This window comes from Leptonychotes weddellii, chromosome 10 (genome assembly GCF_054177405.1).
Source record: "Leptonychotes weddellii isolate Sample4059 chromosome 10, ASM5417740v2, whole genome shotgun sequence".
NCBI lineage: Eukaryota > Metazoa > Chordata > Mammalia > Carnivora > Phocidae > Leptonychotes > Leptonychotes weddellii.
The window spans coordinates 89,428,300-89,456,111 of NC_138378.1; the positions used below are offsets into that span (position 1 = coordinate 89,428,300).

Genomic DNA, 27,812 nt, shown 5'->3' on the forward strand with positions numbered 1-27,812 from the left:
CCCAGGCGCCCACTAGTCTTTTTTTTAAAGATTATTTATTTTGGGGAGTTGGGAAGGGGCAGAGGGAGAGGGAAATTCAGAATCTGAAGCAGACTCTGCACTAAGCGTGGAGCCCGACGTGGGACTCGATCCCACCACCCTGAGATCATGACCTGAGCTGAAACCAAGAGTCAGAGGCTTAGCCGACTGCATCACCCAGACACCCCTCTAATTTTTAACATTGTGAGTATCATGACTATATTTTCTAGGAGTCTGGATAACTCCAATGAGAATGGTTACGATGCCAGCATGACCCAGACATCACTGAATACACAGACTAAATGATTAAGGTAGTTTCATCACAAACTGGAGGACATGTGTAACTGGATTAGGGAAGTAACCGGAGCAGATCTCACCGCACACCGTGCAGAAAGGAGCATCTGCTTGCGCATGTGCAGAGAGGTACAGGCAAACACATACGGAGACTGAATCTTACAAGTTCAGCATAAGGCAGGTGAGCACTTCTAAATCTATCAATAGAGGGGTTTTTGTCTCCTGGAAACATACCAATGCTCAGTAGAAACTAGCAACCACTGAATTGGCTTGGGCACACCACACGAACAAGCAGACATCACTGTATTGTATTGTTCCCTGAAATGATCTGTGAAACTGAGCACCCTTCCATTTCCTGATTGAGACATTGCAACTCAAATGTCTTGCAGGCTAACCTAACCCTAAAGGGGAAATCCTGATAACAGAAGTGTTGGCCCCTTAGGGTGCAAAACCGATTCTATTAGATCTTCCTACAGTTACTCATGCTATAGTTCTTCATCCTATAGTCAGGCAACTGCAGCGGGGCATCAACAAGAAATGTCCTTCCCCCTCCCCCCACCCCCAGCTCTTAGGTACTTTGGTTTGAAAAACAGAGTTTCAATCATCTTCTTAATTTCTACGATGACTGTAATGAAATCGCAGAAAACATAAAAGATTGCTGATCTTTTATCAAAGACAAACTAGGCTTTTCTTATTTATTTGCCTATTTGGCAGGCAGTGCAAATTTAAATTTCGGCCCATCCCATTCAGTCCATGTTTCTTACCAAGGAAAATGAAAAGATCCTACTTGTTAGATGTCCTGGACATCTTATGTACAACATCGCTAAAACAGATGTGATTTACTTACCTATGATACTGAGGCTTCATAATGTGCATTTTGGTCAGGTTTCCATTTCCTCAAAATGTACAGAAGCATTTAATGAGATTTTTACTTGATCACTTGTACTTCATTACATAAAATCTGCTTTGACTTGCAGCTCAGCAAGCCCACATCACGCTGATTCCTGGTGTCCATCTGACATGATGCCATCAAGCTCACTACTCTCTCAACAAAAGCATGGACCATGGAAGAATTAGGATTTTCAGTTTTACCACCACATAAGAGAAGAGAAGGGCATCCTCAAGAATGCAGGCAGTTTGGAGAATTATTACTGGAAAAGGAAATAGATAAAGCAAAACTCAGGATGCCTGGGTGGCTCAGTTGGTTCAGCATCTGCCTTCAGCTCAGGTCATGATCCCAGGGTCCTGGGATCGAGTCCCACATCAGGCTCCTTGCTCAGCGGGGAGCCTGCTTCTCTCTCTCCCTCTGTCTGCCGCTCCCCCTGCTTGTGCTTGCTTACTCTCTCTCTGACAAATAAATAAAATCTTTAAAAAAAAAAAAAAAGAAGAAGAAAAAAAATTCTTACTGTATCAGACAGAAAGAAATACGTGGTTGTTTTTTATTCAATAGAGGTAACTTGCTTTTTAATTAGTACTATTGGGTTTACATTCTGCTTTTTAAAAGTCTTGCACTTATGTAGCTTAAGAACATACATGCTTGCCTGGACCCAGTTCCCTGGGGCTGGTGCTCTGCTGGGACTAGATGCCTTGGGGTCGTTCTGGTTCTTCATTTTTCTGGTCTGCATTTCCCCCTTTTCTTCACCAGGCCCTTGCACTGTTGTACCACAGACATGGTGTTATCCCCGCTGGCTTATCCTGGGAAGGATGAGATTTGCCTGTCTGCCCACGCTCTGCAGCAAAGGCAGCTCCAGGGACGGTGTCCAGGCATCTGCCCTTGAGAGCCTCAGGAGGGCAGGTCCCTTCGTTACACAAACTTGTCCGTGTCCTTGGCATTTTTGCTGCTTCTTCATACTTTTCAGAGTGACATTCTTTCCTCTGTCCAGCTGACCCAACACACCATGCATCCCATAATTTCTGGCCCATCAGAGAAGGAAGGGATTCAAATTACTTGGGTCTGAAATTGTCTCACACGTCACCACCTCACTGGTAAATATTTACTGAGTTAAAAAAGAAATACTATTGTGACACACATCGACTCCCTGGACTCTGAAATCTCTGTAACATCAGGGGCGTCAAAGTAGGTTCGACAACTTTCAAACCTTAATTCCGAGCATGTTAATATTATAAAACACAGTCAAACAAAATTGAGGAATTCCACTAGGCAGTGGTTCTGAGCCTTGCCTGCATATTGAAATAGATATCCCAATTTTAAAATCTATTTCTAAATATATATATACACACACACACAAATATATATATATATATATTAAGATCTTATTTTTAAGTAAGCTCTATACCCAACATGGGGCTTGAACTCACAGCCCTGAGATCAAGAGTCACATGCTCTACCCACTGAGCCAGCCATGTGCCCTGCCAGCTTATTTTCTTTCAGGATTATCAATTTCCTTAGAGAATCTAGCTTCTATTTGTACAGACTCTGCTCAAAAGTTTTTCACAGCATAAACCAAGTGCTTACCTACTGAAGGGAGTGCTGACTGAAGTATTTATCATTCTTATTCTGATTATCTTTATCAACAAAGTCAGTATGCTCAATGGCAAGCACAAATCCTCAGTTCAACCACCAAAGGTGAAATGGAGACTCTCGATGACATACTCTGCTTTCTGGTTAACATACCCTACCTCCTCACCTCTGCACTCCTTTGACTGGCACATTCTGCCTCCTCAGAATCCTGAGGGTCATCGGCTCGCTGGACCACTTCAACATCTGCACATGTCCCCCTACACTGACACCTGTCCCTTCCCCACACTGTTCTCAATACTCCCTCAGGCTTCACGCCCACCGCTTCTAGTTGGCCTCCTGGGTTGAACGGAGCCATCCTTTGTGAACAGAGTCAAGCATTTTGAAAGCATTCGTGTTACTGCAAAACCTCCGCCAGTGGTAGTTGTGGTGGGATGCAGTCGTGGGAGGGGGCAGTGACGGCGGCAAAGGGAGTTGAGATGATGGTGGCTGCTGCGGAGGCAGCCATGACAGGCTGGGAGAATGGTGGCTGTGGCCGTGGGTCTCATTGCAATGAATGGCCACAGGGTGGCTCCCACTGAGCGAACCCCACTGCAGCTGCTGCTCTTCGCTGGAGTTTTCTCTCCCCCAAAGCCCACTCTGCCTGTGTGTCTGGCAAACAGGGAGCAGCTCGGAAATTAAAATCCCAGCCCCCTAAGTGACCCTGAACAAAATGATTGATGGGGGTTAGTGTATAAATACCCCCACCCCTTGTGGGGGAAGAGTATGTTCTCCATTGTTTCCAGAGTTCCCCAGAGAGTTAAGCTGTTGCCCAGTGGTAACTTGCTCAACTGATAATGCAGCCTTGATATGCTGCTTTCCCTTCCTGTCTCACTTCCCTCTGCCCTGCCAGTGCTTTCTGAGGCCATCTCCCAAAAAGCGCTGCCTCAAAATCTGTTTCTGGGGGAACCCAACCTAAGATAGTGCATCATGAACCAAGGATTATGATTCAAGCACAGATGGCACATTAACAAAAGCCAACCCTACGCCAAGCCATGAAAAGTCTCAACATATTTCTAAAGATTGAAACCATATAAAATATGTCCCTAATCCAATTGCAATTAGGCAAGGTAACGAGAAAATCCCCACATGCTCAGAAATTTAAAAATAGTTTTAAACTTCTAAATAATCTGGGATCAATGAAAAATGCAAAATAGAAAAGCTTGCTTTGTGGGGAATTTAAGTGTGTACATTAAAGAAAAAAAAAAAGGCTAAAAATCAGTGAGCTAAACATTCACTTCAAAAAGATAGAATACAAAATTAAATCCAAAAAAGGTAATTATAAAGAAGATAAGTTAAAAACAAATATACAAAGAACACCAGCAAAGCCAAAAGTAAATTCTGTGAAAAGATTAATAAATTGGTAAACCATCAAGATGGAATAAGAAAAAAAGAAAGCGGGCACAAATAACCAATGTCAGAAATGAGAAAGGGGCTCTCACTACAGATTCTGTAGGTCTTAAAAAGATTATATGAGGATATTATGAACAAATTTACAGCAATTTGAAAATTCAGATCATGTGAAAACTCCCTAAATACAATTCATCAAAACAGACAGAGGAATAGAAACGATTTTTAAGATTTACTTACTTATTTATTCATAAGAGGCAGAGGCAGGGAGCCTGATGCAGGACTCGATCCCAGGACTCTCATCTCTCTCCCCCATCCATGCCTGTCTGCCCTCTGCCCTTTGGGACCTGCCCCTGCTGGGGAGCTGGTGATCAACCAGCCGGGCCCACAGAACATGTACTCCTGAGGAGAAACTGAGAAGCTGCCGCAGCCACTGCTGATCCCCACCCACATCCACTCAGCACTCTTCTGGGTGCTGAACGTTGCTTACTTGATTCTTGGCTACTCTCCGTTCAGGGCTCGTGTGATGGCAGGGCACGTGACCACACATGGGGCAGGCAGAAGTGCAAGATGGTCAATGCGCATGAAAACTGCCCCCAATGACAGATGGGCAGTTGGTGATCTATACCCCAACCTCCTTGCCCCTTAGATTGAGCCCATCACCCACTGTGGTAACTGGCTTGATTACGCACCTTTTATTGGCTGCCTTCCTCTCTGTCTTACCTCTCCACTCCCCTCCAAATGTTTCTGGAATCACATTCCAAATATTCTATCTGCACTCCAATTCTCAAGGTTGGATTCTGGAAGAATACAAACCGAGACAGAAGAGAAGTCCAGGACAGTGGACTCTAAGCCACACTGTTCCCAGTAATAAAGCCAGTATTTTCATTCCCACTGCCTAGTGCGCAGGTCTATCACACAACTGGCTCAAAATTCAGGAGGAAAAGAAGTGTGATATTATTGCCCCCTAAACCTCAAGGAAACACTCAATAAAGACTCGGTAAATGCTCGAGTGGAAGCGAGAAAGAGTCTTTTCCCATGTCTGTGCAGCAGGAGACAGGAAGTGGCTGTTGGCAGAGTTAACAAGGAAAGAGGGGTCGTCTTAACCCTGGTGAGCAGGCCCTTCCTAGGCACGCTGCGTGAAGCTGGGGAACAGAGGAGCGGGGTTTCCGCCCAGCCAGCTCTCCCCTCAGTTTCCCCTCAGCTGCTGAAGGCAGAAGTCAAAGTCTGGTATGCAGAGTCTTTATTTATTGTGAGTCCTGCTGTCCAGAGAAGCCAGACTCCCATCCAGGCCCCTCATGACTCCACCTGGCCACTCTTCAGGCGTGGGGGCATCAAATGGCCAGTCGCTCAGGTCCAGTTTTCCTCTGGTTCAAAGAGTCTTCAGGAGGCAGGAAGTGGCTTTGCCTGTGGAAAAAACACATGAACATCTACTAGCACCTATTTTGTGCCTGGCCCTGGGACCCCTACTGAGGGAGGTTATGTAGACAGCAGAAGCTGCCCTTGCCAAGTCCAGAGTCTGGAGAGAGAGAGGGTATCAGGTGATGGCCTTGGCCATCTGCCATGTGAACACGTCTGACACAGTGAACTGTCACTGGGAGCAGGGAAGGCACCATTTGCTGTATTTACTGAGCACGTGCGGTGTGCCTGGCATTGTTACAGGGCAACGGATGAAGCAGGCACAAATCTCTGACTCTAGGAAGAGACAGACAACAAATAAACAATAAAAAGATGTCAACTGTCTACAAAGAGGAGGATGGTGAGGAGGACCAGGTGTGGGGGGAATCACTCTGAGTGCACTCAGGAGCCACGAGAAGGCTGGAAAGGGGAGAGATGTGACCTCACTTCCATTTTTACAAGGTCCTGTGGCTGTCAGGGGAGAGCAGATTTGGGGGCAGGATGGCCACAGGAAGACCAGGGAGAAGCTGGCTGCTTAACCAGGGCGGGAACAACGAGCCCTGAGATGGAAAGGTGAGGCCTTTACTGTTCAGATGCCCCAAAACTTGAAAGAAAGAACATATGACTAACATAGAGCCAATATACAGATTAAGAAACTAACATGAATAGTATGCAATCATTACTAAATCATTTCTAAGAATTAAAAGTCCTACCTGCTGGTGTCTGCTCCTAGGGCCTGAACCTTTCACTTATTACTGCCGTATTAAAACAAAACAAGGACTACAGGGCCTGGTGGAAGGGCATCTCCCCCATCTTCAGCCTAGAACTCCTCTGAGACAGGCAATGGGAATGAAGCAGTTATAAGGCAGTAAGATATAAGCCATAATGGAAGGAGCTCAGAGACCATGGGAGTCCGGGGATGGGGATGGGCCCGCAGGAGAGGTTTTATTGGACTTTAGATGTGGCCTGATGGAAGTGAGGAGCCATGGAAAGCTTTTTTTGTTTTTATTTATTTGTTTTGTTTTTTTAAAGATTTTATTTATTTATTTGACAGAGAGAGACACAGCGAGAGAGGGAACACAAGCAGGGGGAGTGGCAGAGGGAGAGGGAGAAGCAGGCTCCCTGCCCAGCAGGGAGCCCGACGTGAGCTCAATCCCAGGGTCCCAGGATCATGACCTGAGCTGAAGGCAGACTCTTAACTGAAAGGTTTTGAAGTGAAACAGAACATGGGGCGCCTGGGTGGCTCAGTCGATTAAGCGTCCGACTCCTGATTTTGGCTCAGGTCACAATCTCAGGGTTGTGAGACTGAGCTCCACGTCAGTGTGGAGCCTGCTTAGGATTCCCTCTCTCCCTCCCTCTCTCTCTGCCCCTCTCCCCGCTCACACTCTCTTTCTCTCTCTCTCTCAAAAAAAAAAATAAATAAGTGAAGCAGAACATGGTCAGATTTCCTTTGAGATCGCTCTGGGACCATCACAGAGAATGGACTGAAAGTGATAATACAGAGCACAAAGGCTCAAATGAGAGAATGTTAAGAGGGAGGTGGTACAAGATGTGACTTTTGCCTTAGGAGTGCACAGTCCAGTGAGGGGAGGCAGTAAACATCTAAAGTAGCATTTCTCAACTTTGTTTTTATTACTGCTCCCCCAAGGGGTCTTTTAAGACAGCTTTTAAAAATTGCAGCCATCCATGAAATCTTAATACCATAGTTATACTGCATATCTGTTTATGTACTGTATACATTAAAGAGAGTAAGACTCATTTGCCCCCACCTCACCCCCTCACCCAGTACAGCTGAGGGACAATGAGGAAGGGAACAAGAGAGCAGGTAAGGAAGGAGGTGGTTGAGGTCAGCCCAGGGAAGAACACAGAGAACCCAGCAAGGACCTGGGATTTTGTTCTGTGAATGGGAAGCTATTGAAGAGCTCTAAGCAAATATGTAATGTGAATAGTTTTCAGTTCCTAAATATTCTCTCTGGCCACTGTGTGGGGGGCAAGTGAGAGGGGATTCAGAGAGTCAGGGAAAAGGCGGGGGCAGGGATCCTGGAGGTGAACAGGTCAGGGAGGTGTCTGGACTCAAGCAGGGACTATGGGAAGGGGCAAGAGGTTATCATGTTCTGGATCCCAGGTGCATGGTGCAGGTCTGTGTGGGGCGTAGGGTGGGGCTGAGGATAACTCCCAGGTCTTTATTCTGAGCAACCAGAAGGATGAAGGGGGTGAGAACGGATGAGCCCCCCGCCCCCCCGCCTCACCTCCACCGCTGAGGGTGAGCGTGGTGGCCGCACCTGCTCGGCACACTGAAGGAAGCGGCGCACATGCTCTGCACAGTTGCCCACGGCTGCCTCGTTCTGTCGAAGACACTCCTCAAAGGCCTCAAAAGGCTCAGCACAGGCCTGGCGGATCTGACGGATGATTGGGCTGTGGAGGAAGGGCATTTCAGGCATTCACACTTCCACTCCACCGCCTACCCGCCCCCCCCACACACCCCCTCCCATTCTTGTCCACACTCACTGGGAGGACGTGCATTGAGCAATACTCATCTTAAGGTGGTGACAGTCCCGCTGCCAGGACTCAGGCTTGGCCGCCACACACTGGCCATACTGCTCCAGCTCCCGGCCACAGTAGCGAGCAGTGACCTCCAGGGCTGCCTGCCTGTGGGACATGGTGGGCTGAGGATAATTCCAGACAACAGACAAGAAAGGGAGTTCTGATTTTGGTAGGAGGATGGAGCAGGGAACTACAGTAGGGATCTCGGGCAGATCCGGGCATCTGAAGGATCCTGGATAGAGCCAGGGAGATGGAGGGGGAGGTAAGGCATGAGCGCTGGGGATTATGGAACAGGGTGGGGGCTTCTGGGAAGATGGTGGAGATCTTTTCCAAAAAAGATCTAATCATTCGAAGGCAAGCCTTGGGGTCCTGGAAGAAGGGTCTTGGAGTTCGGGCATCCCCCAATAGGGCCTTAAAAGTAAGATCTTGAGTTCTAGGAGAAAACCTGGGAGCCCTAAAGGGGTTTGGAGTTCTAAAAAGAGGTTTAGAAGTCCAAGGGGTAAGGTCTTTGGTCCTGGGGAAGGGTTTATTGGCCAGTCTTAAAGATCAGGCCTGAGCACAGGGGTCCTGGAGATGAGACTTGAAGCCCTGGAGTGGGTTTGGGGGTCCTAGGGTGGGTCCCAGAGTTCTAGGGGCATGATGTGGAAACCCTGGGGAAGGTTGGGGCTCTGGGACAGATCTGGAGGTTCCTACAAGTAAGCTCTTGGGAACAAGATCTGGAAATCTAGAGCGGGACCAATGGTCTAGGAACAAGTCTGTGGGTGCTACAGGTGAGGTCTGGGATACTGTGCAGATCCTAAGGTTCAAAAGGTATGTTTAGGTGATCTAGGGGGATGAACCCGGAGCTCTAAGAACGTGTCTAAGAATCGTAGAGGTCGGGCGCCTGGGTGGCTCAGATGGTTAAGCGTCTGCCTTCGGCTCAGGTCATGATCCCAGGGTCCTGGGATCGAGTCCCGCATCGGGCTCCCTGCTCCTTGGGAGCCTGCTTCTCTCTCTCTCTGTCTCTCATGAATAAATAAATAAAATCTTAAAAAAAAAAAAAAAAGAATCGTAGAGGTCCCGCGACAATTCTGCAGTCCTAGGGTTGCAAGGTGGTGGACAGTGCCAGGGGTCCTAGGGACAGGGATTGGGTGGGTGTTAAGGGTGGACCTGACAAGTTCCCAGTTACCACGAGGAAGAGGGGAAGAGTCTAAACGTTCAGGGGCGGGGCCTGGACACGCGGAGGGATGAGACTTGTAATGGACTGCGCTGAATCCTAAGGGTCGGATTTCCGAAGAACAAAGAAGCCAACCCTTCCTCCCGGAGTGCTGGCGTAGGTCCAGGTCACGGGAAGAGAGGGGGTGCGGCGGCATATCCGGGGTAGGCGCTCCCGCTACTCACATCTCCAGGCCGCTGCCGGTAGGGAATCAGTCAGGGAGGAGAGTCCCGCCTTTTCCGGTACAGGTTGTCATGGCGGCGCCCAACTCCGCTGTCCTTGCCTCGTTTTTTCCGGTCGCAGAGCCGCCAAGCGGCCCATTCCATTCCCTTTAGGCCCAACCTGTCATGGCGGCGCCCTGTCTCTCCTTCCGGCCCCGCCTGTATTGGCGGCGCTTGCGCAGTCATCGCAGGCCCCCATTCGGTTCGGTTGCTCTACCTCTTTCTACATCCGGCTTGCCTTGGCCCCGGCGGAGTGCGCCGGGAATAAGGGATGGACGCCGCAGCACGCGCTTCTATCCTAGCTGCCCGCCCGGAGCTGGTGACGAGCGGATGCTGTGGCCAGGTTGGGCGCCGTGGCTGCCGGCTGCTGGGCGCGGGGACTAGGAGCCTGACGCCTAGCCACCTCTGTCTTGCGCAGGCGCTCCCCGTCCTCTCGGGATGCTGGTTCGTGCGCGCGCGCGGAGCCGCGGGAAGGGGGTCACCGCAAGAGTGGGACCAACCGGCCTGGACGTCCCTTCGGCTTAGCCTGGGTTACCCAGACCAAGCCCCCTCCTTCTTGGCATAAGCCCTGGGGCCAGGCCGGACTTGAGTGTTAATATTGGCTCCACGTGATTATGGGCATGTGTAATTCTAGTTCCTCCTGGTGGGGTACCGTTTCCATCTCTTGATCCGTCCTCCAGTGTGAGGCCTGGGGGTACGTTTTCCCCTCTGTGAGGTTGGGCGCGAGTATCCCATGATCAGAGAGAAACTAAGCATCAGCCCAGCCATCTAGTATGTGGATGTCTTCCCAGACTCCAGCCAAAATGAACATAAAATGCACTTCATCATAGTGTTGAGGAACAAGAGCTATTTGTGAGCAAGTGACAGCTATTTGGAGTATCCGTGTGCTCATCTGTAAATGGGGATGATGATAGTGAGATCCTTTACATAGGGCATAGTGCCTGTGAACAGTTTAGGGCAGAGCCTGGACCCTCAGGAGTTCTGGAGAAGTGAGAGCTGTCACGGGAGCCTGTTACTGTGAGCTGCTCTGGTTGGCCCTTGACGTATGATTGCCCCACTGACCATCTGAACCTGCCTCCGATGACAGGAGTAGGTTTGGAGCTATGGGCACCGAAGGAAAGCTTTTCACCCAAAGCCCTCCTATTCTTCCTTCTTGCAAAAACTTCCAAGTATGTATTTTTGGTGGGAGAACGGGGGAAGGAACACCCTCAGTGACAGAGAACACTCTGGCTTCAATTGTGGACTGAATCCTCATATTCTTCTCTCCTGGGAAAGTGAAATCTTAACCTGTCCCTTGGCACTTCCTGAGTCTTATCTCAAAGTCCCCGTAATGTGCTTCCTCAAGAGAAGGGGTTCAAACGTGGGCTCATTAGTAGGTACGATGAAGACCCCAAGAGGAGACACCCCCTCTGGGAAGTGTGACACCTGTGCCTCCAAGCTTCTAGGTTGTCTTTGGGCTATAGCTCCAGAGTGACTAACTTCCTCTCTAGGGATCAAATGCAAGGCAGACCTATGGAGTGAAGCCGACCTGGGTTTGAATCGGAGATCTTGGACAGAATCTGCTCTCTGGGTTTCAGTTTCCTCCATGACAGCTGCTTCAGGATGCCCTTGTGAGCAGAGACTGAAATGACGCCTGCAGAGCACATGGTGTGGAGCACTTTGTACTTTGCTTTTTCTAGCCTTATCAGAATTAGTTATTGTATTTGCTTATTTTCTGCCTTCTTCAAGACCCATGAGGGAATGGCTTGTATCTGTCTCATGGTCACTGCTGGATCCCCTCCATAGCATGGGGTCTGGCAGAGTAATAATGGGACAAATGAAACCATCTGCTCACAGGATTGCGTGAGGATAAAATGAGATCCACTCATTGACTCGTATGATACTTATTAAGTGCCATATATGTGCCAGGAACTGGGGAAACAGCAAGTAAAAGACCAAAATTCATACTGCTAAAAAGGGTATACAATGGGATGTGTTGGTATACATAGGCATTGTGAAATGATTACCATAGTAATATCCATCAGCTCACGTAGTTAACATTTTTTATGTGTGATAAGGACATTTAAGATCTAATCTCTTAGCAAATTTCAAGTACACAATATGTTATTATTATCTAATGCTATACATTAGGTCTCCAGAACTTACTTATCTTAATAGAGTTTATACCATTTGACCAACATCTCCCCATTTCCCCCACACCCCAGGCCTGCCAACCACCATTCTGTTTCCGTGAGTTCAACTTAGATTCCACACGTAAGTGAGATCATGTGATATTTGTCTTTGCGTATTTAGTCCCTCCAGGTGGGGCATGTCAGATTTGATGAAGGGCAGGGAGCATGATGGGTGGATACAGGGTGGTGGGTGGGAGGATGCCCTTGTAGAATGTGACCTGGAGGGAGTTGTCCAGTGCTTCGATCCCTGGCCAGACTGAGAGCCGCCATGAATGGCAGCACAGAAACGACTTTGACCAGATGATCTGTGAGCTGGCAGCAGCGTGAGTCCTGACCCTTGATCCCCTGAAGGGGCCATGTGGCAGGAAGGGATGGTGCCTGGGTGTGTTGGTGATTTCCTAATGGTGTTATGAGAGGAGTACTGTTGACTAGGAGAGGGTCTCCAGGACTCCCGAGGGCTCCTTCTCTCCCCTCGGTGGCTTCACTGCCCCCTTCATCTGGGTTTTTCTTTTCTAGAAGCTCTCCCTCTTAATCTTAAGTTTATAGGATATGAGGGGTGGGAGGCAAATCCTGACGAGCCCAATACATGTAAAATCTCCAAGCTGAGGATGGCAGTGAGCACGCTTTTCCAGCCACATTACATCTTTTCTCACTAGCCAGGTGGCTAGTGACCTAGAGCTTCAGGATCACCCCTCCTCTGGAGATAGTAGCACAGAAATTTGTTAGAGGAAACCACATACTCTGACTCTGAGGGGGTGTCCCAGCTCTTGACTTCTTTTTTCTCCTCATTAAGCTCCTTAGTTAAAAAAAAAAAAAAAAGACTGAGAGAAAAATGAACACTTTGCTTGAAGCTTAACTTCCACTTTCTCATTAGTGTCTCCTGGATCCTATGCCTCCCAGATCTATTCTTCCAGAGCCCAAAGCCTTAGGATTCCTGGGAACTGCAATGAATCCCATCCCTTCCTCCTGCGTCTGGATTCCAGCCATTTGTTAGTCTAGGCAAGGGCCGGTGAGGCTTGGAAAAGGGTCCACTTGTTGGGTCCTGCCATGCTGTCCACACAGGCCTGTATTAAGGGTGCTGCCTTCCCTCCGGTGCTGGGCGAGGGGAGGGTTTGGGAGGAGGTGAAAGCCATGGCTCTGTCCTAGAGGAACTGACAAAACACCAGCTAACAACCTTCCTACCTGATGATGGGTGTGAGGCAGCAGAACGGGGTGTGGTGCCCTCGTGATGAGGTCTGCTCGGCTCTATTCTGCCTCCTGGGGACTGGTCTTAGGCAAGACCTTGACAGCTCACCCAGGACAGTTCCTTTCCTCCTGCACTGGGCGGCTGCCTGAGGCTGAGATTCCAGTGGGCCTGGCCACCTCCGCAGCACTGCGTGTGTCTTCCTCATCCACTGCAGGTTCATGGGGTTTGAGGCGTAGGAAATGCAGATTCAGAAGCTGCAGCTGATGAGCGGGTCCCAGTGCTGATCTCTTCCAGGTCCTCGGGAGCTGTGGGCCACAGGCTGAAAGGGAGGTGTGCAGAAACCAGTCCCAGAGAGAGGACACTGCCCTCACTTCTTGGCTTTGCCTCCAAGAAGTGGTATTTGATGTTTCAAATAGAACACTGCACCACTTGGGAAGGAAAAGTAAGTGTGGGAAGGGTTAATTAAGTGGCTTGTTTTCTTTACAGCCAGTCTGGGCCTCCTCACCAATCTCAGTATTATCTTCTATCCACATGGAGGCATCGCACATTTAGAACCCATGCTAATCTGTGCTCTGTAAGGAGCTGAGCCTCAGTGGGACTGGCTTCCTGAGGTTGCTGTAACAAACTGCCACAAACTGGGTAGCTTAAAACAACAGACATGCATTTTCACAGTTCAGGAAGCCGGAAGTCCAAAATCAAGGTGCTGGCAGATTCCTGCTGGAGGCTCTGAAGAATCTGTCCCATACCTGTTTCCCAGCTTCTGGTGGTTACAGGCAGTCCTTGGCATTCCTTGGCTGGTAGACACATTACTTCCATCTCTGCCTCCGCTCACATCACCTTCTCTGTGTGTTCTCTTACAAGGACACGAAGGCCAAAACCCCAGGGGGAGCCTTCGCCTACATCCCTTTGCCACAGGCTGCACCCTGTATCATTGTCAGTAACGCTTGCAGTTGAAAAGGCTCACCAGGACTAGCTGTCAAAGGGGGAGGGCAGTGTGGACAGCCTGCTGGAAGGGGTTCTGAAGCGCTCCTGCCCGGACCAGCTCTTCCATCAGTGCGGTGGGCTCTTCCCCACATCCTGTGCTGCCTCCCCCACACCGCAGGGCTGGGCTGGGGTGCCTGCTGGGTCCCACAGAGATACTCAACCCACTGGCACTGTCCTCACTGTAGATCTGCCCCACAGGAACACTTCTTACCATCAAAAGAAGTACCACACAGGGCGCCTGGGTGGCTCAGTTGGTTAAGCGACTGCCTTCGGCTCAGGTCATGATCCTGGAGTCCCTGGATCGAGTCCCGCATCGGGCTCCCTCTCCCGCTCCCCCCTCTTGTGCTCTCTCTCTCTCTCACTCTCTCTCTCAAGTAAATAAATAAAATCTTTAAAAAAAAAAAAAAAGAAGTACCACACATACTTGAAACGTCTATTCGTATAATACATCTTGCAGTACCTGTTACAACCACTTGGGTGTATGGAGTGTCCATTAAATAAAACAGGTTAGTTTCAAGGACCACAGTGGGCAATTCATTTTTGTTGGATCAACATTCTTTTTTTTTTTTTTTAGATTTTTATTTATTTATTTGATAGAGAGAGAGAGAACACAAGCAGGGGGAGCAGCAGAGGGAGACGGAGAAGGAGGCTCTCCACTGAGCAGGAAGGCTAATGTGGGGCTCCATCCCAGGGCCCTGGGATCATGACCTGAGCCGAAAGCAGATGCTTAACCAACTGAGCCACCCAGACGCTCTGGATCAACATTCTTAACAGAGACAAATTATTTATTCCATCTTGTGTGTAGTTCTGTTCTTTCATTAGGAAACTTATAAACAATACAGAAACTTATAAACAATACAGAAATATAACATACAGCCCTATTTTATTGCAGTTTTTAATCTATCCATATACTATTCAGATAATTAACCTATCATTCAATTTTTTTTTAAGCTTTTATTTATTTGATAGAGAGACACAGCGAGAGAGGGAACACAAGCAGGGGGAGTGGGAGAGGGAGAAGCAGGCCCCCCACGGAGCAGGGAGCCCAATGCGGGGCTCGATCCCAGGACCCTAGGATCACGACCCAAGCCGAAGGCAGACGCTTAACAACTAAGCCACCCAGGCGCCCCCTATCATTCAATTTTGTATTTACTTCTTTAAAATATTGTTATGCAATATTCCATTCATAGATGTAACATTCAGTTTTACCTACAGCTCCATCCTTCCCTTGAAGACATTTGTTTTGAAACAACATTCCATTTGTATAAATATGTATCTTGTCTATACCTTATCCCTTCACTGCATACACTGATTTGTGTTATACCAGAACAACATTCAAAATGATACTTATCACCCAATTCTCTGGCAAAAAAAAAAAAAAAGAATCTTGATCTGAACCTCACACCTTATACAAAAATAAATTCAAGGGGCGCCTGGGTGGTTCAGTCATTGGGCATTTGGACTCTTGATTTCAGCTCAGGTGGTGATCTCAGGGTTCTGTGATCAATCCCTGCTCCGGGCTCCCTGCTCAGCAGGGAGTCTGCTGGAGATTCTGCCTGCCTCACCCTACCCCCCCCACTTGCACATTCTAATAAAGGGATAAATCTTTTAAAAAAAATAAACTCAAGGGGCGCCTGGGTGGCTCAGTCGTTAAGCGTCTGCCTTCGGCTCAGGTCTTGATCCCAGCGTCCTGGGCTCGAGCCCCACATCGGGCTCCCTGCTCAGCGGGAAGCCTGCCTCTGCCTCTCCCACTCCCCCTGCTTGTGTTCCCTCTCTTGCTGTGTCTCTGTCAAATAAATAAAATCTTTAAAAAAAATAAACTCAAAAGGGATAAATGGATCACAGATTTAAATGTACAGCATAAAATTATAAACATTTAGAAGATATTATGATAAAATCTTTGGGCTTGAAGAGTTCTTAAGACATGACACCAAAAGCATGATCTACCAAAAACCAAACCCAAATGATAAAGTATAAACTGCTCCATATCATGGAGTGCTGAGGGACAGTAAGAAGGAATAAATTACAGATACATTCAAGAACTTCAGTGGATCTCAGGGGAATTGCACTGAGTGGAAAAGGCCAATTTCAAAAGGTCACATACTGTATGATTCCATTTATATAATATTCTTTTTTTTTATTTTATTTAATTGAGAGAGAGAATGAGATAGAGAGAGAGCATGAGAGGGGGGAGGGTCAGAAGGAGAAGCAGACTCCCTGCTGAGCAGGGAGCCAGATGCGGGACTCGATCCCGGGACTCCAGGATCATGACCCAAGCTGAAGGCAGTCGCTTAACCAACTGAGCCACCCAGGCGCCCCCATTTATATAATATTCTTGAAATAACAAAATGATTGAGACGGAGAATAGATTAGTGGTTGCCAGGGGTTAAAGTTGGGGGATGGAGTTGGGGATGGCTATAAAGGGAAAACATGGCAGAGCCTTGTGGTGTGGAATAGTTGTGCGTTTTTTTTTTTTTTAATTTAAATTCAATTAACATAGTATATTATTACATTCAGAGGAAGAGGTCAGTGATTCATCAGTCTTATATAATATCCAGTGTTCATTAAATCACTTTTCCTCCTTAATGTCCATCACCCAGCTACCCCATCCCCCCAACCTGCTCCCCTCCAGCAACCCTCAGTTTATTTCTTATGATTAAGAGTCACTTATGGTTTTTAGTTGTGTCTTATGTTGGTTACATCAATCTACAGGTGTGATAAGATTGATCAGAACTATACACACATATATAAACAAGTGCGTGTAAACCGTGAAATAGGACTAAACTCTGTGAATTGTCCCAATGTCAATTTTGTGAATCTATAATTTAAAAAAGCTAAGCAAATAAGCCAGAGAAAAGACATATGATTTCACTAATATGTGGAATTTAAGAAATAAAATAGATGAACATAGCAAGGGGTGGGAGGGAGAGAGGCAAACCATAAAAGACTCTTAACTCTAGGGGCGCCTGGGTGGCTCAGTTGGTTAAGCGACTGCCTTCGGCTCAGGTCATGATCCTGGAGTCCCTGGATCGAGTCCCGTATCGGGCTCCCTGCTCGGCAGGGAGTCTGCTTCTCCCTCTGACCCTCCCCCCTCTCATGTGCTCTCTCTCTCTCTCATTCTCTCTCTCAAATAAATAAATAAAATCTTTAAAAAAAAAAAAAAAAAAAAAGACTCTTAACTCTAGAGAACAGAGGGTTGCTGGAGGGGAGGCGGGCAGGGGGATGGGGTAAATGGGTGATGGGGATTAAGGAGGGCACTTGTGATGAGCACTGGGTATTATATGGAAGTGATGAATCTCTAAATTCTACTCCTGAAACTAATATTACACTATATATTAACTGGAATTTAAATAAAAAAACAAGTAAAAGTTAAAACAAACTTTATTTATTTATTACCATTTTTGGTGCTCCTAAAAAAATTAGGAGACTTGGAACAACATACCTCAGCTATGGGATTGTGAGATAGACAGAGACTGTCTAAAGTTCAGCTGGGATTCTACTAACAGTAGGTGAAAGTGTCAGCCACTAGATTTGAGGCATTTTTCCTTATTTTTTTCCCCAACAGTTTCATGAAGCAAAGCCAGGATATACATTTTTCTCAGTCTAGCCCTATCTGCCTTCTAGTTAGTAACAGACACCTAAAGCCAGACTCAAGAATTATCTTAGTGAAGTTTAACATCAAAGAGCATGATTCACGAGCGAATACAAGGTTATCTACTGCCAGCACTGTTTACAGTAGCCAAAGAACGGGGCTGCCCAAATGCGCGCCAACGGGGGGGGACAGCACGTACGTACAATGAAATGTACAAAGAAAAACAGCCACTGGATTTGAGAGATTAGTATGAAAAAAGAATGTAAAATATCTCCATAAATTGTTACTTATTATATGTGGAAATGTCATTTTGACTATATTAAATAAAATACAGTATATGAACATTATTTCTAAGGTATGGAAACAACCTAAATGTCCATCAAGAGATGAACCAATAGGGGCGCCTGGGTGGCTCCACTGGTTAAGCATCTGCCTTCGGCTCAGGTTATGATTGTGGGGTCCTGGGATCGAGCCCCACGTTGGGCTCCCTGCTTGGCAGGAACCCTGCTTCCCCCCCACCCCCTGCTGGTGCTTTTTCTTGCTCTCTCAAATAAATAAAATCTAAAAAAAAAAAAAAAAAAGATGAACAAATAAAGAAAATGTGCTATACACACAAAAAGGAATATTATTCAGCCTTAAAAAAGGAAACCCTGCCATATGCAACAACATGGATAAACCTGAAGGCCATTATGCTAAGTGAAATAAGCCCATCACAGAAGCACAAATACTGCATGATCTCACTTATATGAGGTATCTAATAAGAGAGTCAAACTCACAGCCTAGAGTGATGGCTACCAGGAGCTGGTGGGAGGGAAATGGGGAGTTGCTACTGAACAGGTGTAAAGCTCCACTTATACAAGACGAGTCAATTCTGCCTGTAGTTAACAATACTCTATTGTACACCTAAACATTTGTTAAGAGGGTAGATATCAAATTCAGTGTTTTTACCAAAAACACACACAACCCTAAAGTGCACAAGGAATCTTTTGGAGGGTGATGTTTATTACCTCGATTGTGGTGATCATTTCACAGGTGTATGCGTATGCTCAAACCCATCAAATTGTACACGTTAACTATGCACAGTTTTGTGTAACAATTACACTTCAATAGAGCTACCTTTGGTTTTTACTTTAATGTGGATATAAGCAAATATAAAATTACATATGTGACTTGCATGGTATTTGTACTGGATTGCTCGGTTCTAGATGGAGCAATGTTCGATGGTCACTGCCCACTGAAAGTAGGGTACAAAGACCCTGGGGTTGGAAAGACTTCCCTATATATCCTTCTATCAGTGTATCATTTTTAAAGAAGATACTTGTGGAATTTTTTAACAAATATACTGAAAATCAACTTCAGTAGTTACCATACTGGTCAGACTCAGAAATCCTGAATTCTTAGTTGCCAGGTCTCGGTGGGAAACTTGAACACCCTTGAAAAACACTCCAGAGTAACCAAGTCGTATCTTCACTGAGCTCAAGGTATATTTGGTTTTAATCTGAGAGTTCTCCTAACCCAAAAGGCCACATCAAGTTAAATGACGTCCAGTTTCACCTTGATGTTCATAGCTGCCAGTTCCGCTACAAAATACCGGAAAACGTAAGGCACAGAAACAGTGTCGATGGTGTCGCTGCGATCACACAAAGCACAGTTGTATTTTCTGTTGCGTGTGGCAGACCAAGAAGGGGGTGGCTTCTCCAGCAGCGGAGAGAGTAAACTACCACACTTCACGCACACATGGGCTACTGAGCGATCCGAACAGTTGAAGAGGCGGTCATGAAGGAGAAAAGATGTACCGTGAGCTAAAAGAGCATCCCGCTCCATTTCCCCAAAACGGATTCCACCCTGGACATTTCTTCCCCCAATAGGCTGGTTCGTGACTTTGTCTCTGGCTCCCGTGGTTCTAACCTGGAATTTGTCTGAAACCATGTGGCGTAAACGCTGGTAATAAACCACGCCTATGAAAATGTCTGCTTCCAGTTCTATCCCACTGATGCCACTATACAACCTCTCGGTGCCATAGAAGTTGTAGCCAGCGGCTTTTAACAGCTCGCCGAAGTACTCTAAGGCCGAGTTCTCCTCTGAAAAGGTGAAGGGTGTCGCATCATGGCAGAGACCATGCAGAGCAGCAGACTTCCCTGCCATACTTTCAATTAACATCCCGATGGTCATGCGGGAGGGAAAACCGTGAGGATTGAACAGGATGTCTGGGACCATCCCGCTCTCGGTGAAAGGCATGTCCTCAACTGGCCACAACCTGCTCAAGATGCCCTTCTGCCCGTGGCGACTAGCGAATTTATCTCCGATAGTTGGGTTCCGAGGGACTCTCATCGTGATGCAAATACACTTGAACTTCCCACTGCCAGTGTCATTACTACACACTTTGATGTTATCCACAATGCAATTTTCTTTACTCCTGGGAAAAAAAGCAGACAGAAGGTCAAACTACTTTCTTTACACTGACAAACACACCTAAGTTTCACTGACATAATTAGTGCTTCATAAAGGATATTGGCAAAACTTATTCTCACATTTCTTCTCCAGTACAGAGTTGGTATCCCTAAAAGTATTTATGAACAGAGCTACTGATTCTGTTCGCTACAGAACTCTGCTCATCCGAAGAAAAGCAACAGAGACCACCAAAACACTATTAATGAAGACCTACTGCTGAAACCATTTCATAGATGGAAAATAAACTAACCATTTTTAATTTTAACGAGAGTCATCAAGAGCTTGACATTTTTAGCTAGGGAAATCCCTAACAACATGCATGAGAGAGATGACCAAGTTTGAATAGCCGAGTTTTAAAAAGAAGTCACAGGCAGCTTGTCAAATCGTAACAGACTGACAAGAGAAGCAGAAAACCAAAGGCCGTCCAGCAGACACAGAACTCTGTCTCATTTAAGAAATGCCAATTCAGGGGCGCCTGGGTGGCTCAGCTGGTTAAGCATCTGCCTTCGGCTCAGGTCATGATCCCAGGGTCCTGGGATCGAGCCCCGCATCGGGCTCTCTGCTCAGCAGGAGGCCTGCTTCTCCCTCTCCCACTCCCCCTGCTTGTGTTCCCTCTCTTGCGGTCTCTCTCTGTCAAATAAATAAATAGAAAGCTCTTAAAAAAAAAGAAATGCCAATTCAGTTATGACTGAGTCAGTAACTGAGCTACCACTTTTATCTTCTCCAAAATTCTCCTGTTACAAGATAACTTTCACTGACCTCAGCAATTTCACTGAGAAACAGCCTTTAAAAAATAGCACTGGGTACCCAAACTTACTTATAGTACATCACAAAGCTTTCCCCGGTGTTGAGGTTCAGGTAGCTGTAATACGGATCTCCATACTGCAGCTGTGCTCCAATAAATGGCAATCCATCATCATCTAACTTCTGCAAAATCCGTGGGTCACCAGGTTTGACTCCAAACACCAGACTATCATCTCCTTGTTTAATTTTTTCAGAGAGATCTATGAACTCAGACTTGTAGACACTTCCATGGGCAAAGCCTCGTTCCCAGGAGGCCTTATTCACGATCTACAAGGTCAAAGAATCATTAATTCAAGAGACTGAGGTCAAATGGGGATTTTCACAATAAAAATGGTTAGAATTAAAATACTTGGTTTAGGATAACTGGCATTCTAATTTAAAAACTCCAAATTTTCAGGAGTGCCTGCGTGGCTCAGTCAGTTAAGCATCTGCCTTTGGCTCAGGTCCTGATTCCAGGACCCTGGGATCGAGCCCCTCGTCAGGCTCCCTGCTCAGCGGGGAGTCTGCTTCTCCCTCTCCCTCTGCCCATACCCACCACTTGTGCTCTCTTATGCTCTCTCTCTCGCAAATAAAACTGTAAACAAAACACTCCACATTTTCCAAGCCACCTACACTACTAAAACCCACTTATAAATGGCTTAAAACCTAATTATGCATAAATATAAAAGGTAGATATACCCAAGACTACATTCATTCAACATCTACTCATACTATGCACTCAAGTATGCACAATATATGCATATCTGAATATTTAGTGAATATCCCTCAGGGCTTGCCACTTTCAATGGAGACGAGCAATTAATCATTTAACAGAACACTCATGCACCAGGACGTAGAAAAACAGTAAACAAAAAAGTTACAAATTAAAAGGAATGGAACTACATCTCTTGGTAGAACTTACCATGGCATCTTCCATATCGTAGCCAGTGTAAGAAATAACAGCAACGATGGCATTTGTCCCAATTGGATAGTTATCCATGTCATAATAATCATACATGTATGGTCTTACTAAAGGGCTTTGTGGAGTCTGAAGACGGTACAGTTTATTATCTGACCGAGCTTGGTAAGTGAGAAGTGGAAAGCCCATGGTTTGCTTCCCTACAAAGGGAAAAAAAACTTTAGCATCTTGTTTGTTTCCCTTGATTATAAAGGTCATATATAAAATTCGAGGGGTGCCTGGTGGCGCAGTTGGTTAAGTGTCTGCCTTCTGCTCAGGTCATGATCCCAGGGTTCTGGGATCAAGCCTCACATCAGACTCCCTACTGAGTGGGGAGTCTGCCTCTCTCTCTGCCTCTCACCCCACTCTCTCTCTCTCTCAAATAAATAAATAAAATAAAATAGGAAACAGTAAAACATTCATCATAGGGGAATGAATAAATCAATCGTGGCAGACTAATACACAGCATGAAAATAAAGCAGAACCACATGTATGTATGTAACCAGACCATGAAAACAATGCTGAGTGGGGAAAAAGCACAGAATGACATTTAATATTGTATGATTTATGTACATTTGTAACACATTCCAGACAATTCCATAGTTTGTGGACATGTGTATAATATAAGAAAAGCATAAAAAGGGGATAATAAAGGATATATATAAACTACAGGGTATTACTAGTGGAGGAAGAAAAGGGGTGAAAAGGGGACAGTAATTATTATTAGATTATTTTCTTACACAGAGCAAAATGTCAGTATTTGTTAATTCTGGGTATGGGGTACAGAGGGTAGGGAAGTCTTCTTTCTACTACATTACATTATAGAGAATCAATCTGAAATAAAATGATTTTTAAGATTAAATACATATATATGTGCATTTTAAAATACCGAAAAGGAGACTTCCAGCTTTCAGTAATAGAAGGCTACTCCTACAAGACCACCCTCAGCACATAAGATCCAGAACAATACAAAACAAAAAATCACCACATGGGCACACGCACACACACACACACACAATCTGAAAGCACTGGAGAGTAACCAAAAGGGGTCAGGAACTGGAGAGGAATTTATACTTGGACAAAAGAAACGGAACGGCGTGAACTACTAGCTTTTTCAGTTTTTAATGTTTTTGTTTCTTTTGGCCTGATGGTCCAGTCACTACAGTGGCTACAACCTAGATAAAAACCTACAGTTTTACTGGCTTGAAGAGCCAAGGAATAGAGTTCAGAGCACAACAGCAACTGGAAAGTAAGGGGGGACATTTTAGAAAGGGAAGAACCATAAAGGGAGAGCCTTAAATTCTACATATAAACTGAGTCCAAATCTTTGGTGGACTGAACTATGCATGCATGGGACAGATCTAAGCAGCCCACCTAAGACTAAAAGAACTTCAACTGCTGTATTTAGATATCAGTTAAATCTAAAAACCAATCCTCTTCAAAGGAACATAATAGAACCCAGAGTCTTAAAACCTATCATTCACAATGTTCCTGATATGATCCAATAGTACCAGAAATACAAAGAAACAGGAAAACATAACCCATACTCAAGAAAAATGTAATCAATGGAGATTGATCCCGAGACGACCCAGATGTTGGAATTAGCGGGGCACCTGAGGGGCTCAGGTCATGATCCCAGGGTCCTGGGACCAAGACCCACATTGGGCTCCCTGCTCAGCAGGGAGTCTGCTTCTCCCTCTCTGTGTATGCAAGCTCTCTCAAATAAATAAATAAATAAATCTTAAAAAAAAAGATGTTGGAATTAGCAGACTTTTTTTTTTTTTTTTAATTTTTTTCAGACAACAGTTTTTAAACACCTGTTACAACCATGCTCAAAAACATAAAGGAGGGACACCTGGGTGGCTCAGTCGGCTAAGCGTCTGCCTCCGGCTCAGGTCATGATCCCAGGGTCCTGGGATAGAGTCCCACATCGGGCTCCCTGCTCAGCGGGAAGCCGGCTTCTCCCTCTGCCTGCCGTTCCCCCTGCTTTGCTCGCTTGCTCTCTTCTCTCTCTCTCTGACAAATAAATAAAATCTTTAAAACAAACAAAACAAAAACATAAAGGAAAATATGTTCACAAAGAAAACAACAATCTCTGAGAAAACAAACTATAAAAAAGAAACAAATGGAAACTGTAGGCTGAAAAATTAAATATCTGAAATAGAATGAAAAGTCAGTGAGGGTAATGATAGATCAATAAAAATGATCCAGTATGAAGAGAAAGAAAACAAAGCGGGTGCCTGGATGGCTCAGCCGGCTAAGCATCTGCCTTCAGCTCAGGTCATGATCCCGGAGTTCCGGGATCGAGTCCCACATCAGGCTCCCTGCTCCACAGGGAATCTGCCTCTCCCTCTGCCCTTTACCCTGCTCGTGCTCTCTCTCTCACAAATAAATAAAATCTTTAAAAAAAAAAGAAAGAAAGAAAACAAAGGAAAAAAGAGAACAGAAACCCAGTGGCTTACAGGGCAATTATCAAAAGGTTTAACATAGATGATGCATGCTGAAAACTCAAGAGGAGGTCAAAAGCAGTGCTTTTAGAAATAATGACAGATAACTACAAATTTGATGAAACCTTTTAAAACAGATTTTAGAAGACCAGTAAGCCCCAAGCACAAAGAGCATCATATCTAGGCATATCATACTCAATCAGCTACAAACCAGATATAAAGAGAAAATCTTAAGGATGGGAAAATAACACATTATATACAAGCAAACAATGACACTTATAACCACTGACTTCTAGCACAAATGACAGAGACCAAGAAGTGACTCAGTAATATCTCTTAAGTGCTGAAAAAATATAACTGTCAAATCAGAATCGTACATCCAGTTCCAAGTGAAGATCAAACAGAGACATTTTCAGAGAAATAAAAACTAAGAGGATTTGTAGCCAGCAACCTAAACTATAAAAAAAGTGCTAAAGGAAGGTTTTCAGGCTCAAGGGATACGACACTCAATGGAAACCGGAATCATCAGGCAGGCAGGCAGAGCACCAGCAGTGGTGAAATGTGGGTGATGACAACGGCCTGTGTTCCTCAAAAATCAAATCACAAGATCTCAGACAAATCCAAATCGACAAACATTCCACAAAATAAATTACCTTTTTGTTCAAGGTACAAAAAGGTCAAAAATGTCAAAAATGACAAAGGCTAAGGATCTAATTTAAAAGACTAAAGAGACTCAACAACTAAATGCAACGTGTGATCCTGGATTAGGTGCTACACAGAAAAAATTTGCCATAAACCATATTTTTGGGACAATCAGTCAAAATGTGAGTAAAGACTATAAAGCAGTATAATGACACCAATGTTAAACTTCCTGATGTTAATACTTGCCCTTGTAATATGCAAGGGAACACCCTTACCGTTAGGAAATACACATGAAATACTTAGGGGTAAAGGGGCATCGTGTCTGCAACTTACCTCCAAATGGAAAGCGGTGCACATGGGACAAAACGTTAAGAGAATCTACATAAAGGGCTTATAGGAGTTCTCTGTACTGTGCTTGCAACATTTCTCTGAGTTTGAAATTATTTCACAATAAAAAAGTTACAGGCACCTTTCTTGTGTGAATACCACCGCCCTCCAACCATCTTACCCATCTGGCACTGGTACATGTTCCGAGGACTCTGGTTGTGATCGGAGAAAGGGATGAAGTTGGCGATCACACTCAGCAGGCTGTGAGGGAAGAGCTCCTGGTGAGTGGTAACTCCTGCCAAAACCTCATCCTCAAAGATGGCAACGTTCATGAAGATCTGGAAAAGAGGAAGGACGAGGAAGTTCAAGGCATAGAATAACTGAGAACGTATTAACTCGTCCTATCTCTCAGAGTTTAGGACCCAAAGACTAGAACAAAAACCTTCCCCACTCAGCATCATGAACACTGATGGGATCCAATGGGAAGCTTCCAGTCAGAAATACTGTCTGCTTGACACATTTCATTCTAAATCCACCCTGGTCCAACCGTAAAGGACAGGAAGAAAGACATTTTGAAGTAGCACGAAGCCCACAGTTTTGCAACTGTGAAGATGTAGGCAAAAATTGTGAGTCTAATGGAATGTTCCCACCTCACCACCTGAGGCAGAGCCAGGCACAAAGGAGCTGGGCAAGATGGGAAGGCAAGTAATGTGACCACCAATCCTCTCTCTCGATGTGCGAGAGGTCACAGAGGAGGCAGAAAGTAAGTTCTGATTTTCTTTCAAATGCCCAACTGTTACTAAACAATGACAACACTTTCTTTATAAAAAGTTTTTTGTTTTTTTTTTGAGAGAGAGCACATACGCAGGGGGAGGGGCAGAGAGAGAGAGGGAGAGAGAATCTGAAGCAGACTTCCTGGTGAACATGGAGCCTGATGCGGGGATCGATCCCACAACCCTGAGATCATGACCTGAACCGAAATCAAGAGTTGGACTGAGCCACCCAGGCACCCCGGTAACACTTTTAAAAAACAGTGGTTGGGGCGCCTGGGTGGCTCAGTTGCTTAAGTGTCTGCATTTGGCTCAGGTCACGATCTCAGGGTCCTGGGATCGAGCCCCAAGTTGGGCTCCCTCCTCAGTGGAGAGCCTGCTTCTCCCTCTCCCTCTGCTACTCCCTGTGCTTGTGTTCTGTCAAATAAATAAATAAAATCTTTATTAAAAAAACAAAAAACCAAAACACAGTGGTTATTAAGTCTCCGAAAGTTGTATACTACACAAGCACACAGAGGAACCAATCACAGTGCTCTACGAACCTGCTCCATAGTTCCAATTAGTTCTTCTCTGCCTAATTCCAAGTTCTGCACAGGCCGCACCAGTCTACAAGGAGTGGTAAACAGGAATAATCCCGGGTAGAGACTTGGTTTTCCTGTCATGGGGATAAGGGCCACTTCCATCCAGGGAGGAATTCTTTTTTCTCTCAACACCTGTTTTCAACAAAAAAAGAGTTCAATTAAGAAGCAGTGATGGGGGCGCCTGGGTGGCTCAGTTGGTTAAGCGACTGCCTTCGGCTCAGGTCGTGATCCCAGGGTCCTGGGATCGAGCCCCGCGTCGGGCTCCTGGCTCAGCGGGGAGCCTGCTTCTCCCTCTGACCCTCTCCTCTCTCATGCTGTTTCTCTCTCACTCGCTCTCTAATAAAATAAATAAATAAAATCTTTAAAAAAAAAAAAAAGCAGTGATGTGTTTTACATCTATCCCCCTGCCACCCAGGAGGTGGGCAGAATGCGAAAGGAGGTCAAATATAAAAAGCAGTATCAGGAAATTAGTTATGCCAGTAACATCGTAGTGCCAGTCTCATCACCACACAGAAAGCCACTCACCCAGTATCCAGAGTTGGCAAAAGCCCTACCTTCTGAGGGGCTCAGCCTCACTCTGCGGCAAACTGGTAATGGGGGAGACTAGGGGAAAGGTAAACCAAGAAGGTGCGTGTGAACACACTAAATGTAAAGTTTGTCCTCTGATGTCTAGAATGTAGTACATTACTGGTTTTATTTTAAACTGTATTCAATGAAAAGACCCTTCTACCTGGAATTTAAAAAACAAAACAACAAAACTTTTATTAATCAACTCCTGGGTAAAATACAAACCCACATTACAGAAATGTGAAAAAATAATGAAACCTATATATCAGAACTTAAGGGCAGTCACAGCTAATCAAGTCATCAAGAAAAATAGATGGATTAAATTCTTAATGCAAAAGCAAAAAAAAAAAAACAAAACAAAACCAACAAAAACACACGTACACACAAAACCCCCACAAGTTAACAAAGATATAACCTGAAATTAATGAGGTATAGTACTGAAAAAGGTTCAAAGCAACAAATCAAAATTCTTCATTCTTAAAAAAGAAAAAAAAAATCAACAAATATCCCTCACTTAACCTAATCAAGAAAAAAAGGGGGACACATACACACAAATGTACTGAGTAAGAAATGACAACAGGAAAAAAAAAAACCCACTGAAACTAAATTTTAAAATCATGGGTATACTCTGCATACCTCTAAGAAATCAAGATGAAATAGATAAAATGCAGTTCACCAAAACAGACCTCAACAAAAGTAGAAAGCCTTTTAAAAGATGATCAATTTCCATATTAGAAATAAAGGTATCCAGAAACTAACCCCAAAGAAAGCACTAGAGCCAGATGGTTTCAGAGGGGAATTCTAGCAGACTTAGG

At 45.4% G+C, this 27,812-nt stretch overlaps 2 protein-coding genes across 5 annotated transcripts in view; both read right to left on the reverse strand.

Annotated features, from left to right (window-relative positions):
• Positions 1-4,402: 4,402 nt before the first annotated feature.
• On the reverse strand, positions 4,403-9,956 carry CHCHD5 (coiled-coil-helix-coiled-coil-helix domain containing 5). Of its 4 annotated transcripts, none has more exons than XM_081796768.1 (4): positions 9,503-9,956; positions 8,087-8,244; positions 7,828-7,993; positions 4,403-5,587 (listed from the first exon to the last, which is right to left on the reverse strand). In XM_081796768.1, the coding sequence occupies exons 2-4, from the start codon at positions 8,236-8,238 to the stop codon at positions 5,564-5,566; spliced, it is 342 nt and encodes a 113-aa protein (XP_081652894.1). In that variant the 5' UTR covers positions 8,239-8,244; positions 9,503-9,956; the 3' UTR covers positions 4,403-5,563. The 4 variants fall into 4 exon arrangements, with proteins under 4 accessions (XP_081652894.1, XP_081652895.1, XP_081652897.1 ...); XM_081796769.1 differs by having other exon boundaries at positions 8,087-8,227; positions 9,503-9,952; XM_081796771.1 differs by lacking the exon at positions 9,503-9,956 and adding an exon at positions 9,414-9,432 and having other exon boundaries at positions 8,087-8,227.
• Positions 9,957-17,242: 7,286 nt separating this feature from the next.
• POLR1B (RNA polymerase I subunit B) overlaps positions 17,243-27,812 on the reverse strand; it is a 12,908-nt gene continuing 2,338 nt past the window's right edge. The window contains exons 2-6 of the mRNA XM_081797295.1: positions 26,392-26,562; positions 25,261-25,417; positions 21,628-21,824; positions 20,740-20,993; positions 17,243-19,887 (exon numbers count right to left, since the gene is read on the reverse strand). Of these exons, the coding sequence (XP_081653421.1) occupies positions 19,005-19,887; positions 20,740-20,993; positions 21,628-21,824; positions 25,261-25,417; positions 26,392-26,562 (1,662 nt within the window). The 3' untranslated portion in view covers positions 17,243-19,004. The remainder of the gene's footprint in view (positions 19,888-20,739; positions 20,994-21,627; positions 21,825-25,260; positions 25,418-26,391; positions 26,563-27,812) is intronic.

Bases quoted from the DNA above. Each gene is read 5' to 3' on its own strand.
- CHCHD5 (XM_081796768.1), bottom strand. From the start codon at position 8,238: ATGTCCCACAGGCAGGCAGCCCTGGAGGTCACTGCTCGCTACTGTGGC. The intron at 7,994-8,086 runs GTGAGTGTGGAC...CTTCCTCCACAG, and splicing joins GCTCAATGCACGTCCTCCCA to CCCAATCATCCGTCAGATCC. The intron at 5,588-7,827 runs GTGAGGCGGGGG...TTTTTTCCACAG, and splicing joins GCTCACCCTCAGCGGTGGAG to GCAAAGCCACTTCCTGCCTC.